Source organism: Schistocerca gregaria, chromosome X, assembly GCF_023897955.1.
Source record: "Schistocerca gregaria isolate iqSchGreg1 chromosome X, iqSchGreg1.2, whole genome shotgun sequence".
NCBI lineage: Eukaryota > Metazoa > Arthropoda > Insecta > Orthoptera > Acrididae > Schistocerca > Schistocerca gregaria.
Genome location: NC_064931.1, coordinates 543,458,532 through 543,475,811, shown reverse-complemented (window position 1 = coordinate 543,475,811; position 17,280 = coordinate 543,458,532). Strand labels below are relative to the sequence as shown.

The following is a 17,280-nucleotide window of genomic DNA, read 5'->3' as shown; positions in this document are numbered from 1 at the left end:
TGAGTGCGCCGTTCTGCAGTTGACCATCTTGTTACTTTGTCCACACGTTATGAATGGTTTTCTGCAGAAATTGCAGACTGTTGCCAAGTTTTTAGATTTGTAGAAAGACTAGGACACCTGCTGGAGGACCAGTATCTTCCATGTTCTTTACGTGTGGGGTTTCTGTGGCTGCCTAACCAGTTCCCTTGAGGAATTTTTAAAAGACCAAGTTTTCAATTTCCATGTGGGTTCTGGCATTTTGGACACCTTTATTCAGGAAAATTGTGTGTCTTGGTGTTCCATCATGAGTCGTCCTCTTTAGTATTGCCATTAACCCTATAATGGCCTGTCTCCCACCAGGCATCTCCGGCCCCCTTTTTGTTGACAATTTTGTCATCTATTGCAGATCTACACAGACCTGTCTCATTGAGTTGCATCTTCAGCGTTGTCTCAATCATCTTTACTTATGGAACATTGACAATGTCTTTCGTTTTTCTACTGACAAAACTGTCTGTATGAATTTCGGGTGGAGCAATTGGTTTCTCTCACTATCTTTACATTTTGGGCCTGTTGCCCTTCCGGTCATAGAAACTACAAAATTCCAGGGGCTCATGCTCAATAGGAAACACTCTTGGTCCTCCCACATGTCTTACGTGGCAACCCACTGTACTCGGTCCCTCCATGTCGTCGATGTTACTTCCTGGATTGCAGGTCGAACCGCCCTCCTCCGTTTGTACTGGTCTCTTGTCCATTCAAAACTAGACTTGGGGTGCTTTGTTTATGCATCTGCACATCTGTCCCTCTTACACCATCTCAATACTGTCTACCATCATGGCATCTATTTGGCCACTGACGCCTTTTACACGAGCCCTGTTGAGAGTCTTCACACAGAAGCTGCTGAACTGCCATTTTCCTACCACCATGACTTTCTTCTCAAAAGGTATGCATGCTGTTTGTCTGTCATGCTTGGCCACCCATCTTATGCCTCTTTCTTCAATGATTCCTTTGATTGCCAGTATGAGGTGCATCCCTCTTCTGTTACCTCCTGGAGTTCACTTTCAGCTCTTGCTCTGTCAACTTAACTTCATGCTACATGCAACTTTTCCTGTGGGTGTGAACCCTTCACCAACTTGACTTCGTGAAGCAGCCCATGTTAACCTTGGCCTACATTCACTGCCTAAGGACACTACTCCAGCCTTGGTCTATCGCCTTCAGTTTGATGACCTTTACGTGGAATTTTTCTCGATTGTACCTTTGTATATACTGATGGCTCTTGGAGTGACCGTGGGGTTGGGTGTGCCTTCGTCATTGGCACCCGTGTCTTTCAATATCACATTCCAGGACGCTGCTCAGTATTTACAGCTGAGCTCTTTGCCTCGTATCAGGCCACAGAGTACATCATGTGACACAGTCTTTCCAATTGTGTCTTCTGCTCAGACTCACTCAGTGCCCTTCAAAGTTTGTGTGCTGTACATCGCCCATCCCTTAGTGCAGTGGGTCCAGGAAAACTGTCACTTGCTTAATCTTGGTGGAGCCAGTGTGATGTTTCTGTGGGTTCCTGATCATGTCGGTCTGCCAGAAGATGAGGCTGCTGACCCTGCTGCCAGGGCTGCAGTCCTCGTACCTCAGCCCGCGAGTACTTATATTCCCTTTGATGATCTCTGTGTTGCCTTCTGACACAAGGTGGTGTCCCTTTGGCATCACCAATGGTCCTCCCTTCAGGGGAATAAGCTCCGGCTTAGTAAGCCTCTCCCAGAGGCTTGGACGACCTCCTCTCAGCACTCCCACTGGAAGGAGGTAATTTTAACTAGGCTGCGCATTGTGCACTGCCTTTTTAGCCATTGTCATTCGCTAAGTGGCACTACCCCACCACTTTGTACACATTGTGCCCATGTTTTAACTGTCCGCCACTTCCTGACGAAATGCCCATTTTTTAACTGTTTTCTTTCCCACTTGGGTTTCCCATCTTGAGTTATCGGCCATTTTAGCAACTGATGCGCGGGCTGTCGACTGCATTTTACTTTTTATGCGCCAAAGCAATATCGCGGAGACCATTTAATTTTTAGTTTTGGATCTCTGTTTCTGTATGGTGTCTTTTTTAGCCCTTTTTCCACGTGCTTGTTTTTAGATGTCTTCTATTATGTCAGTTGGGACTGACAGTCATTTTTAACTTCACTCTGTCTTCGTGTTCTATAATTTTGACTTGGGCGTGTACAACTCCAGTTGTTTTTTGCACACTAAAGCAAAGCAAAGCAAAACAAAAACAAACAAACAAAAACTTGGTTCTAAATTGCAGCCCATGTTCACCTTGGTTTTCATTCACTTCCCAAGTACAGTGCTCCAGCCTCACTCTCACCATCAGTTTCATGACCTTCGTGTGGAACTTCGCAATAGTACCTTTTTGTACACTGATGGCTCTTGGACTGACCATGATGTCGGATGTGCCTTTATCATTGGTGCTGATGTTTTTTGGTATCACCTTCCAGCACACTGCTCAGTATTCACAGCAGAGCTCTTCGTCCTGTATCAGGCCACAGAGTGCATCCGACAACACAAGCTTTTGAATTGTGCCCTCTGCTGAGACACTCTGTGCCCTTCAAAGCCTCTGTGCACTGTACTCTGCCCGTCCCCTAGTGCAGTGGGTCCAGGAAAACTGTCACTTGCTCACTGTTGATGGAGCCACTATGATGGTTATGTGGGTTCCTGGTCATGTCGGTCTTCCAGGAAACGAGGCTGTGATGCTACTGCCATTGCTGCAGTCCTCGTACCTCAGCCACTAGTTCTTATATTTCCTTCGCCGATCTCTGTGTTGCCATCGGTCAGGAGGTGGTGTCACTCTAGCAACACCACTGGTCCTGCCTTCATAGGAATAAACTCCATGTTATTATTAAGCCTCTCCGAGCTTCGATAACCACCTCTCGGCCCTCCCTCTGCGAGGAGGTATTTTTAACTATGTTGCGTTTTGAGCACTGCCTTTTTAGCCATCGCCATTTAAGTGGCACTCCCACACCACTATGTGCACATTGCATCCAAGTTTTAACTGTCTGCCATTTCCTGACAAAATGCTCATTTTTTAACCATTGATGTTCATGCTTGGGTTTTGCTGTCTTCAGATATCGGCTGTTTTAGCGAATGATGTGTGGGCTGTCGATCATGTTTTACTTTTTATCGTAGCAAGATGGTGAAAGCTGTTTAATTTTTAGTTCTGGACCTCTGTTTCTCTATGGTGTATTTTCTTGACCTTTCTCCACGTCCCTGTTTTTAGCTGTCTACTCTTCAATCAATTGCGATTGACATTTAGTCGTTTTTTAACTTCTCTCTGTCCTCATGTTCCATAGTTTTGACATGGGCGCGTTATGGTCCCAGTTGTTTTAGTGTCCTAAAAAAAAACTAAACAAAAATCTAAGACAAGACTATGGAAGGGCAACGTCTTGTAAACATTGCAAATAAATGATTGACTATAATAATATTTTACTAGCATCATTTGCATTTCACAGGTTCCCAGAAGCTATGCTTAGTTTGTGCAGAAATGTCCCTGCACAGTCCCATGTTATACAAAATGTGTAATGTTCTTGATAACTGTTGCGTCTAGGAAGCCTGCATACTTAGTTCGCTAGATAAATGAACAAACAACTCATATAAATGAGTTTTATTACAATAAGAGCAATTACAATACTTAACTTTGGCAATTACACAGATGTGTCTCAGATGAAGGGCGACATAAGAAATAACCAATCTTTGCAGTGACTGCTGATCTCCAACTGACAAAAGTCTGCCCTGAACTGCTATCAAAGTTGGTCATTGACGCTGCTATCCAAGTGGCTAACATTGAAGCTGCTATCAAATGGAGGCATCACCAGTTGGCCGTGACACTTATGTCCTGTTCTCTTAGGGGCCATTTCTGTCACGTTGTCATACTTGTTCAGTGTGCGATTGGTTGACTACTTCTCACAGTCTTCTCTTCCTTGTCATTCCTGACTGGTGTGCCGGAGCTGACTGTACACCTTAACAATAACTAATGATCTTGAATGCTGATATAATCCAATAAAAGTTGCTGATAGTGGTAATGGTTACTAGCTTCATGTAACATTGATGTATTTTCATCACTGCAGTCTTGCGTACTAATGTAAAGTCTGTAGATTCATTCATTCTTGTCCAAAGCTCTGAGTACAGCTACTTAAAAAGATGGGCCGTCCAGTCAGTTGCAAGCAGTTAGGTCATGTGACTCGACATCATCTGGCGGCACGTATGCGCAACGTCCCGCGTGGGAGTTGAGTGAGGGAAGAGTGAGCTTACCAGTGGTGCACAGGTGGGAGGTTTAAATGTGTTATTGTCTCCCGTGTAGCTGGCTGTGGCCATCAATACTGCAGCTACAATATTGTTTTTAGTGTGGGGAGCTAGAGCATGTCCTTCTATTGTCTTATTTTTCTGCCCTGAGACCAGACATAATTCACATCAGATGTTTCAGCCCTTACCTCCTGATGGCAAGCTCCATAATTGCAATTATATCAGGAAGGACAACACATTCCCTACACATTAGTGGAAAACCACCGTAATGCTTGTTATTAAGCTTGATAAAGACACACACTTTCCTTCCAGCTATTGTCTCATTTCTGTCATCAGTAGTGTCTGCAAGATAAGGGAATGAATGATCAGTGGGTGATTAGTATAGTGGCTTGAGTCACAGAAATTGTTAACAACAAGTGTCCAATGTGCCTTTCGTAGGCAGTGATCTGCAGTCATCCATATTGTCGCCCTGTCAATGCACATAATGGACAATTTGCTACAGAAGTGCCAGATGGTAGCCTTATTTTTGATTTGTAAAAGTCATATGCTGGAAGATGTAAACCCTCCACATATTATACATATGGCACTTCGAAGGGCATCTGCTCCATTTTATAAGGGAATGTTTAGAAGTTCAGGTTTATAATATATGAAGGGGTTTGGCTATAATAGGACCTTTTTATTCAGGACATTGGGGTATCTGAGTTCCATGCTGAATGTATCCTTACCTGCTCGAATGGCAGACTCCAGGCATACCGTACTGTCAGCAGCAGAACAGCCTTGTGAAAACCACACTGGGAAGGAGCTAGAAGATCCAGAGACAAAAGATACCAACACAGCTGTCGGCTCACCATATGTTCGAGGAACTTGCAAAGAACATTAGTGAGACTCATTGGGTGAGAGCTGTCCATCTCAAGGAGCTGTTTACGCTGTTTCGGTAGCAGGACAAAAATGCTTTCTCACCATTGAGATGGAAACTCACCCTTGGTCCAGATATGGTTGAAAATCGCAAGGAAGTGACACTGGCAACCCACCGATAAGTCACCGAGCATTTGGCTGTGTATTTGGTCCGGTCCTGGAGCCATGTTGGGGCAAACAGATAGGGCACTGAGGAATTTCCACTGACTAATGGAGCATTGTATGGTTTCAGCTGACATGTAGTGAGAGATAAGTGAATTCGCTCCACCTGCTTCTTGAGGATACAAAATACAGGCTGGTAATTCTCAGATGCAGAAACTTGAGCATAATGCAGAGCAAACTGTTCAGCAACAATGCATGGATCAGTGTAGACAAATCCATTCAGAGAGATACCAGGTACACCGCTGGGGAATACCGAATCACTACATCAGATCTTGCTACAACGTCAGCAATTGTGCTCTGGACATATTAATACATCCATGTGGTGAGGTGTGAAGGGTGATGGCATAAACAAAGGCGTCCAAATCAACTTCGCTGAGAGCCCATCTGAGTGGACGTTCATGTGAGAGACATTGAGGGAGGGTCAAGACAATTGGAAAATGATCACTGTCAGACAGGTCGTTATGGACTCTCCAATGGAATGAGGGAAGAAGACTGGGCTGTGAAAGGAAAGATCAATGGCCGAATTAGTCCCATATGCCACACTGAAATAGGTGTTAACACCAGTATTCAAGAGGCACAAATAAAGCTCTGTGAGCAAATTTTTGACAGCTTTACTGCAGCCAGTGGTCATACTTCCACTCCACAAAGGGTTGTGGGCATTGAGGTCACCCAGTATTAGGGATGGTGGGGGCAGCTGAGAAAACAATGCACATAATGTGATTTGGGACATTTCATCATCAGGAGAGAGATCCCTATTACAGACACTAAAATCTAAATATGCCATCAAAAGAACAGCCACAGCCTCCTAAGTTACATGTAGTGGCAAGTGTTCACTATAGTCAGAGTTCACAACACACGTGGAAACACTATCCATAACACTTTCATTGTCAGCACGATTCTTCAAAATAGCCCCAATAGCTCCAGAGGATATGGGTCTATATTGCTGGGAACCCCGTTTCCTGGAGAGCGATGCATAAAGCAGGGGGGGGGGGGGGGGGGGGGGGGAACCTGTTTCCAGGAAGATTTTTCCTTTACACACGCAACACATTGCAGTCTGTCTTTTAAGTAGCTTTCAAACCATTTCATTGCACTATCTGAGATATTAAGCTGTTGCATTTTTCTGAGCAATATGTCAAAGTTAGCAGTGTCAAAAGCTTTGCTGAAGTCTAGTAGTGTCAATATTGTTGCCTTTAGACTGTCAATGGCATATTTCAGGTCATCAGTTACTTTAATTGGAGCAGTGTTTATGCTGTGGTGTATACAGAAACGGGATTGAAAATTGTCATATAGGCTGAAGTCATGCAGGTGTTTAGTGATTTGATTATGAACAATATATTCAAGTGCTAGTAAACAGCAGGCAGTATGCTAATTGGTCAGTAATCACTAGCCAGTTGCGGGTTTTCGATCTTAGGGATGGGTTGAATTATGCTTCTTTTCCATACAGTATGGTATATTCTGTTCACAAGGGGAAAATTAAATATGTTAGTTAAGACAGGTACAAAGATATCGGCAACATTCTTAATCTTGGTTATACTGATACTGTCATTGTCAATCGCATCAGAAGAGATTCTCATTATTGCCTTTCTTGCCGTATTTATTGTTACGTGTTTTAGATGGAAGGTATCATTGTTAGTTATCCAGTTTTGGGCCAGAAATAAATTGCACCACGATAATATCCCATAGAATTTCATTGAATGAAAGAGTGTGAAATATAAAAGTGTGTGTGTCTAATGCTGCCTAGACAATATTGTAATAATAAAGATAACTACATTCAGCTTCTGCAAGAGGATCTAAGTATTTTCTTCATATGAGGACTTCCCATATATAATGAGTCCTAGAAATTCATTGTTTTCTGCCTCATTTATCTTGTAAGAAAGCTGGCTTTCAGTGTTATCAGAATTGTGAACGAAACTATATGTACGGTGTTTTATTGCAGTTAAGGGTTGGCCTGTTATCTACAAAGTAATAGTTGCTTCTGTCAAAAAGACAGTATTTTCTTTATTATTTAGTTATTATGCTTGTATTATTCCTACAAAACAATCAGCAGCAGTTAAAGACAAGTCATTAATGTTCAACAACAGAAGCAGCTCTAGTTTGGTCCCCTTAGAATCACCCTGTGTTGCATTGACTCGGTTAATTAATAGCTCACTTCCTGGTATGTGTCAGCATAAAGCAATCTTCTGTTACCTTGTGCTCAGATAAAACTGAAACCAACTGAATGTCATACTTTTGAACATGTTGCATTACAGTTAGCCACAAAAATAACATTTAAAAAAAATCAAACTGAATGCAGATGATGAACTTGCCAAAATATTTTAAGCATTTGTGCTGAAAACCTGTAATTAATTAAATATTTTATGTATTTTCATTTTAGGTAATTGCTGTGAAAATCGTGGGAATAAGCAATCCTTTCTTTGTGTACAAGGGCATAATGACTGCAGCTGACTATGAAAATATCAAAACTGAACATTGTCTCTTTGTTGATTTTACTAAGTTTATTGAAGTATTTTTGAATTTGTTGAGACAGTGTTTACACTCAGACCAAGGAAGTTCACTCAGGTAAGTTACTGATTAATTACATTTATGAAAAGGGTGGACTGCAACTCACCGTAAAGATGATACATTGAGTTGCAGACAGGCACAACAAAAAGACTGTTGTACACTAAACTTCCAGCCCTGCCTTAGTTAGAAAAGAAATGAAATGAAAACACACACACACACACACACACACACACCACTCTTTCACACAAGCAGGCACATCTCATGCACTCATGACTGCTGCTCTCTCTTTCCCATCCCTTGGGGAACATATCTAGGGTGTTATTGGGAATGTTCTGCATAGTCTGTTGATGTAAGAACAGTCTCCCCACTGTTTTTCGCTCCCTTTTCCTTTCTTTGTTTCCCTTCTCCTCTTGTTCCTCTGCTTTGGCATTTGAGGTGCCTCTTTTTCTTCTTCCTCCCTGTGCACTCCTGAAGGCCGGCCTACGCGTCTGATGCGCAACAGGTGACTGGGTAACATGTAATTCCCAGCTCCGGGTCAACAGGTAGGGCTCACATGTACCCCCCGATACAGGCCAGGCCCAGGGAGGGGTGACTGCATGAGCTGCAACCTTCCCAGCTACTCTGTTTGTGTCGAGGCCCAAAAAACTCTGAATTCTTCCCATGGTGTTATTTACACTAGGCTTCTCGACAGTCTAGCCGAGGCTGAAATCCAATCCTACCTCTCTGATCAGGTTGTCGTTGGCATCCTTCGGGTGGTGGAAAAAGGTAGATTCCTCCTTAGTGTCCACCAGCACTCTTTTTCTCACCTTTCATAGAGTGGTGCTTCCGTCCAAGATCAAAGCAGGCTATGTAATTATCATAATCCGACCATACATTCCGAGCCCAATGCGCTGCTACCAGTGCTATTGTTTCAACCACACTAGAATGTGTCTGCAGTTTGTGGTCTAGTGGCTAGTTCTGCTGCCCTTGGATCACGGGGTCCCAGGTTCGATTTGTGGCCAGCCTGGTGATTTTTCTCTGCCCAGGGCCTGGGTATTTGTGTTGTCATCACCACCACCATCACCATCACCGTTTGTGACAGTGGCTAGATTCGACTGTGAAACAAAATTTTACTGTGTAACTGTTAGGACTTTGTACGGGTGCAGATGACCGTACAGTTATCATCACACTAGAATGCCTTGTCAACACCCAGCCAAATGTGTAACTTGGGGGTAGGGATGCGCACGAGGGCGATTGTCTGCCTCCTTCACCCCTCTGTATCAACTGCAATGTTGGCCATGCTGCCTCCTCTCGGGATTGTCCCGTGTATCTTGATAAGCAGGCTGTCCAAGAGATCCGAGTAAAGGAAAAAGTGCCTTACCCAGTCACTCACAAGTTATTGGCTAGTCACAAACCCTGCATTCTCCCATCTGGACCCTATAGTTCTGTTCTGTTACCCCTTGCTCAATGAAGGACGTGGGCACGTAGACATGCAACTTCAAATTCAGCTCTGAGGTCAAGGTAGCATCACTATCCCCTCATCCAGCTATGCAACAAGCATCGCCTCAAGAGGTGGAACCACCGGCTACACAACCAATGGGATGGAAAAGACAGGAGTAGTACTCCCGTGAAGACTTCCTACGTCCCTCCTGCCAAACAACACCAGAGTCTTCCTCTGCTAACTGGAAAGGCTCTAAGAAGTCCACTAAAGGCAAATGGTCTTCTCTTTTGCTGACACGAAGACCCTCTTCGATGGTGTTAACACGTGATGCCTTAGTCGGGTCGGCCTTTGTGTCGCCAGTGTGCACCACCAAACATTTTTCAGCGTTGAACTCCACATATCACCAGCACATGCAAGCTGATGCTTCTGTGGACTGCATGGAGCAGGATCCTCCTGCTTCTGTGCCCTGTAGCAGTGACTCTTCACAGGCTGTCACTTGGCAGCCGTCGATGTGAAACCCCCTTCATCTCTCTCATCATGACTCTCCTCTAATGGAACATTTGCAACCTTCATTCCCACATCGAAGATTTATGGTTGCTTTTAGCATCGCGGTGTCACCTTGTACTGCGGCTTCAGGAAACGATATTGCATCCTCACAACCGCTTTGAGGTTTCACATTTCTTCCCAGTTTTGACCTTCCCCCCTGAGGTCGGCATTCCATTTCATAGGGGTGTCATGCTGCTCATAGTCAACCCATCTCCCTGACTACCCATCTTCAAGCTGTTGCAGTTCACCTTATCCTTCCCCATCTGACTTTTTCTCTCTGTACCATTTATATCCCTCCGTCATTCAGTGTCATCAGGGCAAACTTTCAACAGCTTATTGGACAGCTACCTCCCCCATTTTTGCTACTTGGTGACTTTAATGCGCATCATCCCCTTTGAGGTTCTCCCAAGACCTGTCAGAGGGGTGCCCTCGTGGCTGATCTTCTTAACTAACTCAACCTCTTCTGCCTTAACAACGGAGCACCCACCTTCCGACTCCTATATTCCCATTTGGACGTATCCTTCTGCACTGCCCAGCTTGGTCATCTTTGTGAGTGGTCTGTTCTTTCTGACACTTATTCGAGCGACCATTTCCCATGTGCTATCCGTTTGCTGACTCCTACCCCACCTGGGTGCAAACCTAAGTGGCAGCCTACTAAGGCTGACTGACAGCATTACTCCTCCCTGGCGACCTTTGAAGAAAAGATTTCCCCAGTTGCGATGACCAGGTGGGATATCTCAAAAATGTTATCCTTAATGTTGCATAACATTCCATTCCTCGCACTTCTTCTTTACCACGCTGTGTCCCAGTCCCTTGGTGGACTGAGGCATGCTGTGGTGGTGAAATTTGTGCACGGAGACATGCTCTCTGACGTCCTATGATGGCAAACTGCATTCATTATAAACAGATGCATGCAAAATGTCGTCGTGTTCTTCAGGATAGTAAAAAAGCTAGCTGGTTTTCAATCACTAGTTGCTTTAACCGTTCCACTCTTGCTTCTCTTGTGTGGGCCAACCTCCGACGGCTCTCTGGGACCATGATCGATTCCCCAATTTCTGGCCTGACAGTAGCACATGAGGTTATTGTGTACCCTATTGCTATCTCCTACACCATGGGCCACCATTTTGCAGAAATTTCGAGCTCTTCCCACTATCACCCTTCCATTCTCCATTGCAGATGAGCAGAGGAGGCTAGGACTCTACCCTTCTCTTCTCAGAATTGTGAGTGCTACAATGCCACCTTTACTATGAGGGAGCTAGATCATGCTCTCAGTTCATCCCGATCCTCTGCTCCAAGGCCAGACACTGAGCACATTCAGATGTTGCATCTTTCTCTTGTGGGCCAGCACTTTCTGCTTAACACGTACAGCCGCATGTGGGAAAGGGCACATTTCCCGGATGTTGGCGTGGATCCACCATCATACCTATACCTGAGCCCAGTAAGAACAGAAACATCTCTTCTAGCTACCGCCTCATCTCTCTCACCAGGTGCATTTGCAAGGTTATGAAACATATGAGTCATGCATGGCCGGTGTGGTGGCTTGAGTATACAGTGTGGATTTTGAGTGTTGCTTTCTGCAGTTGACCATCTCTTTACTTTGTCCACCCATGTCGTGAATGGTTTGCTGCGGAAATCCCAGACTGTGAACATGTTTTTAGATTTGGAGAAGGTGTAAGACACCTGTTGGAGAACAGCTATCCTGCATACTCTTTACACGTGGGGCCTCTGTGGCTGCCTGCCCTGTTTCCTTCAGGAATTTTTTAAAAGACTGAGTTTTCAAGGTGCGTGTGGGTTCTGCCTTTTCAGGTACCTTTATCCAGGGAAACGGTGTGCCTCAGGGTTCCATCCTGAGTGTCATCCTCTTTGCTATTGCCATTAATGCTATAATAGCCTGTCTCCTGCCGGGCATATATGGCTCCCTTTTTGTTGATGATTTTGTCATCTATTTCAGTTCTACACAGACCTGTCTCATTGAGTGGTGTCTTCAGCGATGTATTGATCTTCTTCACTCGTGGAGAATCGACAGGGGCTTTCGTTTTTCCTCTGACAAAACTGTCTGTATGAATTTCTGGTGGCACAAATGGTTTCTCCCACCATCTTTACATCTTGGGCCTGTTGTCCTTCTGTACATTGAAACTATGAAATTCCTGGGGTTCATGCTCGATAGGAAACTCTTTGTCCTCCCCACTGTATGTGGTCCCTCAGTGTCCTACATGTCCTCAATGTTTCAAATAACTTCTGGGAGTTCAGCCAGGTAACACTTTCAGCAACTGCTGATATTTCGGCTGGAGAACACCCTGATGTTTTCAAGGCCAGTTTCCCGGTGGGTGTGAACCCTTCACCACCCTGGCTTTGTGAAGCGGCCCATGTCAACCTTGGCCTGCATTCGCTACTCCTGCCTCAGTCTATTCAGTTTGACAACCTTCGCATGGAACTACCCGATAGTATCTTTGTGTATACTGATGGCTCTCAGGCTGCCCATGGTGTCGGGTGTGCCTCCATCATTGGTGCCTATGTCTTTCGATATCGACTTCAGGCACACTGATCAGTATTTACAGCTGAATTCTTCACCCTGTATCAGGCCACGGAGTACATTCGAAGACACAGGCTTTTCAATTGTGTCCTCTGTTCACTATTTTAGCACTCTTCAAAGTCTACGTGCGCTGTACACTGCCCATCCCTTAGTGCAACGGGTCCAGGAAAACTGTCACTTGCTCTCTCTTTGTGGAGCCACTGTGTTGTTTATGTGGGCTCTTGGTTATGTTGGTCTATCAGGAAACAATGCTGCTGACGCTGCTGCCAGGGGTGCAGTCCTCATACCTCAGCCCACTCGTTCTTATATTCCCTCCGATGATCTCTTTGTTGCCGTCTGTCAGGAGGTGGAGTCCCTTTGGCATCACCACTGGTCCTCCCTTCACGGGAATAAGCTCCAGCTTATTAAGCCTCTTCCTGCAGCTTGGACGTTCTGCTCTCGGCCCTCTTGCCAGGAGGAGGTAATTTTAACTATGTTGCGTGTTGGGCACTGCCTTTTTAGCCATTGTCATTTGCTAAGTGACACTACCACACCTCTCTGTACACATTAGGCCAAAGTTTTAACTGTCCACCACTTCCTGGTGGAATGCCCACTTTTTAACCATTTACAGTCCCACTTGGGTGTGCCATCAGAGTTATGGACCGTTTTATCAAATGGCGTGCGCGCTGCCAAAGCAATATGGTGAAAGCCATTTAAGTTTGTCTTGGACCTCCCTTTCTGCATGGTGTCTTTCTTATCCCTTTCTCCATGTCCCCCCCCCCCCCCCCCCCCCCTGTGGGTTCGGGGGTAAGAATAGGCCCACGGTATTCCTGCCTGTCGTAAGAGGCGACTAAAAGGAGTCTCAAACGTTTTGGCCTTGTGAGATGGTCCCCTAACGGGTTTGACCTCCATCCTTCTAAATTTTCCGAAGAGCGAGCCGATTGGGGAAGGGCGCCTTACAAGGAGCGATGTGTCCATCATGCATTACCATCTCTAGCCAGGTTTGTCGTCATCGCTTAGCAGTCCCGCTCACCTACCATCTCTTGGGCGTGGATTTGTTCTTGGGTGCAGTTTATTGCAGTCTTCTATGCTGTGTCGCTTTATGCCGCCATGTACCCTGTTGGTTGTAGCCCCCTGACTACACAGGGATCGCTCTGCTGATGCCAGTGCCGTTAACTCCCCACGTATGCCAAGGAGTAGATGCCTATCTCCTTGGGGCATCGGGACTCCCGGCAATGGCCGTCCTGCCAGGTGGTCGTTGCTGAGGCTGGGTGGCGCCCGTGGGGAGGGCCCTTGGTCGGAGTAGGTGGCATCAGGGCGGATGACCCGCAATGAAGCGTGGTACATCATCTCTTGCTGGCGGCCAGCCGCCAGCAGTCTCTGAGCGTTCCAGGGCTCAATACAACGCAACTACATATGACCCCAAATCGTTCCCCTCCCTGGCTACACCATGGGAGGAACGAAAGACTAAGGATGCCAGCGAACCATACTCGCCCCGCTACCTGGTGTGTACGAGAGCTGATGGTGAATCCTTTACATCCATGAAGCCTCAGTTCTTCGTCGAGCACTTAGAGGACAAGTTCGGGGAGGTGGAGGGCTTGTCCAAAATGCACTCGGGCTCGGTTTTGATCAAATCGGCGTCCTCCGCCCAGTCCCGCCGGTTACTCGATTGTAACAAGCTGGGGGATGTTCCGGTTACAATCACGCCCCATAAGAGTCTTAATATGGTCCAGGGCATAATATTCCATCGGGACCTTCTATTGCAGTCTGATGACGAGCTTCGCGCCAGTTTAGAGCGGCGAGGTGTTCACTTCGTCCGGCGCGTACATCGTGGTCCAAGGGATAAGCAGGTTGCCACCGGTGCCTTCATCTTGGCCTTCGAGGGTGATACTTTACCTGAGAAGGTCAAGGTGATGGTCTATCGTTGTGCCGTCAAGCCATATATCCCTCCCCCGATGCGGTGCTTTAAGTGCTGGAAGTTCGGGCATATGTCTTCCCGCTGTACTTCCAGCCTCACATGTCGAGATTGTGGACGCCCATCACATCCCAATTCTCCATGTGCTCCGCCTCCCATCTGTGTAAACTGCAGAGAGCACCACTCGCCTTGCTCGCCGGACTGCAGGATCTTCCTGAAAGAGCGCAAAATCATGGAGTATAAGACCCTGGACCGCCTGACATACACTGAGGCCAGGCAGAAGTTCGAACGCCTCCATCCTGTTCGAATGACTGCCTCTTACGCCGCGGCTACTACTGTTATGGCCCCATTAGCTCTCCCTCAGACTGCCACCTCTCAGAGCCGGAATGCTACACCTGCCCCCTTAATGGTGGGGGGCACTTCACTCCCTGCTGCTCCTGCACTAACTGCCTCAGGAGCAGCAACCCCCCAACCATCGGGGACATCAGTCCCCACTTCTAAGATGGGGAAGCCTCAAACTTCCCCGGCTCGAATAGCACGGAAAGGGTCCCTTGGGTCCCTTCCTTCCTAGGTTTCCGCCTCTGGGAAGGGTGACGTCAGCCAATGGAAGAAAAGCAGACCAGCGGCTGGTCGCAGGGCTTCCCGCTCCTCCTCCGTCCCGGAGACTGACTCGCTGGAGCCCTCCCAGCCAATGAAACCCAAGGACCAGAGAGACAAGACGAAGAAGAAGACCTCTAAGGCCAAGGAACACGCGGTGGCATCCACCCCACTGCTCCCTACAGGCGCTGCGTCCGAGGATAAGGTGGAGATCCGGGCGTCCGCTGAGGACCTGGATCTCGCCGGACCCTCAGACACCATGGAAGCAGATTGTACTGGTCCTCCATTGGTGGCAGCAGGTGACCCAGTGGCCTGACCTGCCTCCTCGGCCCCTTCACGCCTTTTTCGGACATGGACAAGGCGATACACCAGTGGAACTGCAGCGCTTTTTTCCACCACCTTGCTGAGCTTCGCCAACTCATCAGCAGTCACCCTTTCCTCTGCATTGCCCTACAGGAAACTTGGTTTCCGGCAATGCGGACCCCTGCCCTACGTGGGTATCGGGGTTATTACAAGAACCGGGCAGCTTATGAGAGGGTATCTGGTGGAGTCTGTGTCTACATCCTTAACTCTGTCTACAGCGAATGTGTACCTCTTCACACACCTTTAGAGGCTGTCGCTGTAAGGATGTGGACGCCTCAGCCTATTACTGTCTGCAGTTTGTATCTTCCGCCAGATGGTGATGTCTCGCGTCATGTGTTGGCTGCATTGATAGCACAACTGCCTCCTCCTTTTGTGTTACTGGGAGACTTTAATGCCCATAACCCCCTGTGGGGTAGCGCCGCGATTACTGGCCGGGGTAGAGATGTCGAGACTCTTCTCTCGCAGCTTGACCTCTGCCTCTTAAACACAGGAGAGCCGACACATTTCAGCGTAGTCCATGGCACATTTTCGGCCATCGACCTTTCTATCTGCAGCCCCGGACTTTCACCATCCATCCACTGGAGTGTCCATGACGACTTATGTGGTAGTGACCATTTCCCCATCTTTCTGTCACTACCACAGCGTCACTCTTCTGAACGCCCCTCCAGATGGGCTCTGAATAAGGCTGATTGGGGCTTGTTCTCCTCTCTTGCCACTATCGCACCTCCTTCCCATGACACACCTCCTTCCCATGACACACCTCCTTCCCATGACACCATTGATGCGGTGGTTCAGTCGGTCACCACCGGCATCGTTTCTGCGGCGGCATCTGCGATTCCCTGTTCATCCGGGTCCCCTCGGCGGAGGACTGTGCCTTGGTGGGCGCCCGAGATCGCAGAGGCGATTAGAGATCGCCGGCGGGCTCTTCAATGCCATAAGCGGCACCCGTCCTTGGAGAACCTCATCGTTTTTAAACAGCCCGTGCCCGACGCCTTATTCGCCAACGGAAGCAGGAGTGCTGGGAACGGTATTTTTCCACCATTGGCGTCCGTACCTCTGCATCGCAGGTTTGGGCTAAGATTAGGCGACCCCATGGCTATCGGCCGCCTGTCTCTGTCCCTGGGCTTTCGCTGAATGGAGTGGTGTGTCCTGACTGCGACACTATTGCGGACCGGTTAGCAGCGCATTTTGCTCAGTGTTCCGCATCTACGAATTACCCACTGGCCTTCCGCTCCCGGAAAGAGCGGTTGGAAAGTTGGAGGCTTTCCTTTCACACGCACCACGCGGAGTCGTACAATGCTCCTTTCAGCGACTGGGAATTCCAGAGTGCACTATCTGCTTGCCCTGATACGGCTCCTGGGCCAGACCGCATCCACAGCCAGATGCTGAAACACCTCTCTGTGAATTGCCAGCGACGCCTCCTAGATGTTTTCAACCGCATCTGGGTTGAGGGTGTGTTCCCGTCTCAATGGCGAGAAAGCATCGTCCTCCCCATGTTGAAACCTGGCAAGAACCCGCTGGAGGTGGACAGCTACCACCCCATAAGCCTCACCAACGTTCTTTGCAAGTTGCTAGAACGTATGGTGAGCCGGAGGTTGAGTTGGCTCCTCGAGTCTCGAGGCCTTCTGGCTCCGTCTCAGGGTGGGTTCCGTAAAGGCCGCTCTGCCGTCGATAATCTGGTCTCCCTAGAGTCTGCCGTCCGTACAGCCTTTGCACGCCGCCAACATCTGGTTGCCGTCTTCTTCGACATGCGGAAGGCGTACGGTATGACTTGGCGATATCACATCCTGGCCACACTTCATGGGTGGGGTCTTAGGGGCCCGCTCCCGATTTTTATTCAGAATTTTCTGTCGTCTCGTTCCTTCCGCGTGCAAGTTGCTGCGTCCCATAGTTCCTCCTGGGTCCAGGAGAACGGGGTCCCACAGGGGTCTGTCCTCAGTGTCTCCCTGTTTTTAATTGCGATCAATAGGCTCGCTGAGGCGGTGGGATCGTCCGTCGCAGCTTCGTTGTATGCAGACGACTTCTGCCTCTACTACAGCTCCGCTGGCATTGCAGTTGCTGAGCGCCAGCTGCAGGGCGCTA

The 17,280-nt window shown here is 47.6% G+C and overlaps 1 protein-coding gene across 2 annotated transcripts in view; it reads left to right on the top strand.

The window, feature by feature from the left end:
• LOC126299236 (spindle assembly abnormal protein 6 homolog) overlaps positions 1-17,280 on the top strand; it is a 232,667-nt gene that overhangs the window by 27,621 nt on the left and 187,766 nt on the right. The window contains exon 2 of one of the 2 annotated variants that reach the window (XM_049991022.1): positions 7,718-7,902. The exons of the other annotated variant lie outside the window; for it this stretch is intronic. Within the exon in view, the coding sequence (XP_049846979.1) occupies positions 7,718-7,902 (185 nt within the window). The remainder of the gene's footprint in view (positions 1-7,717; positions 7,903-17,280) is intronic. 2 annotated transcript variants of the gene reach the window in all.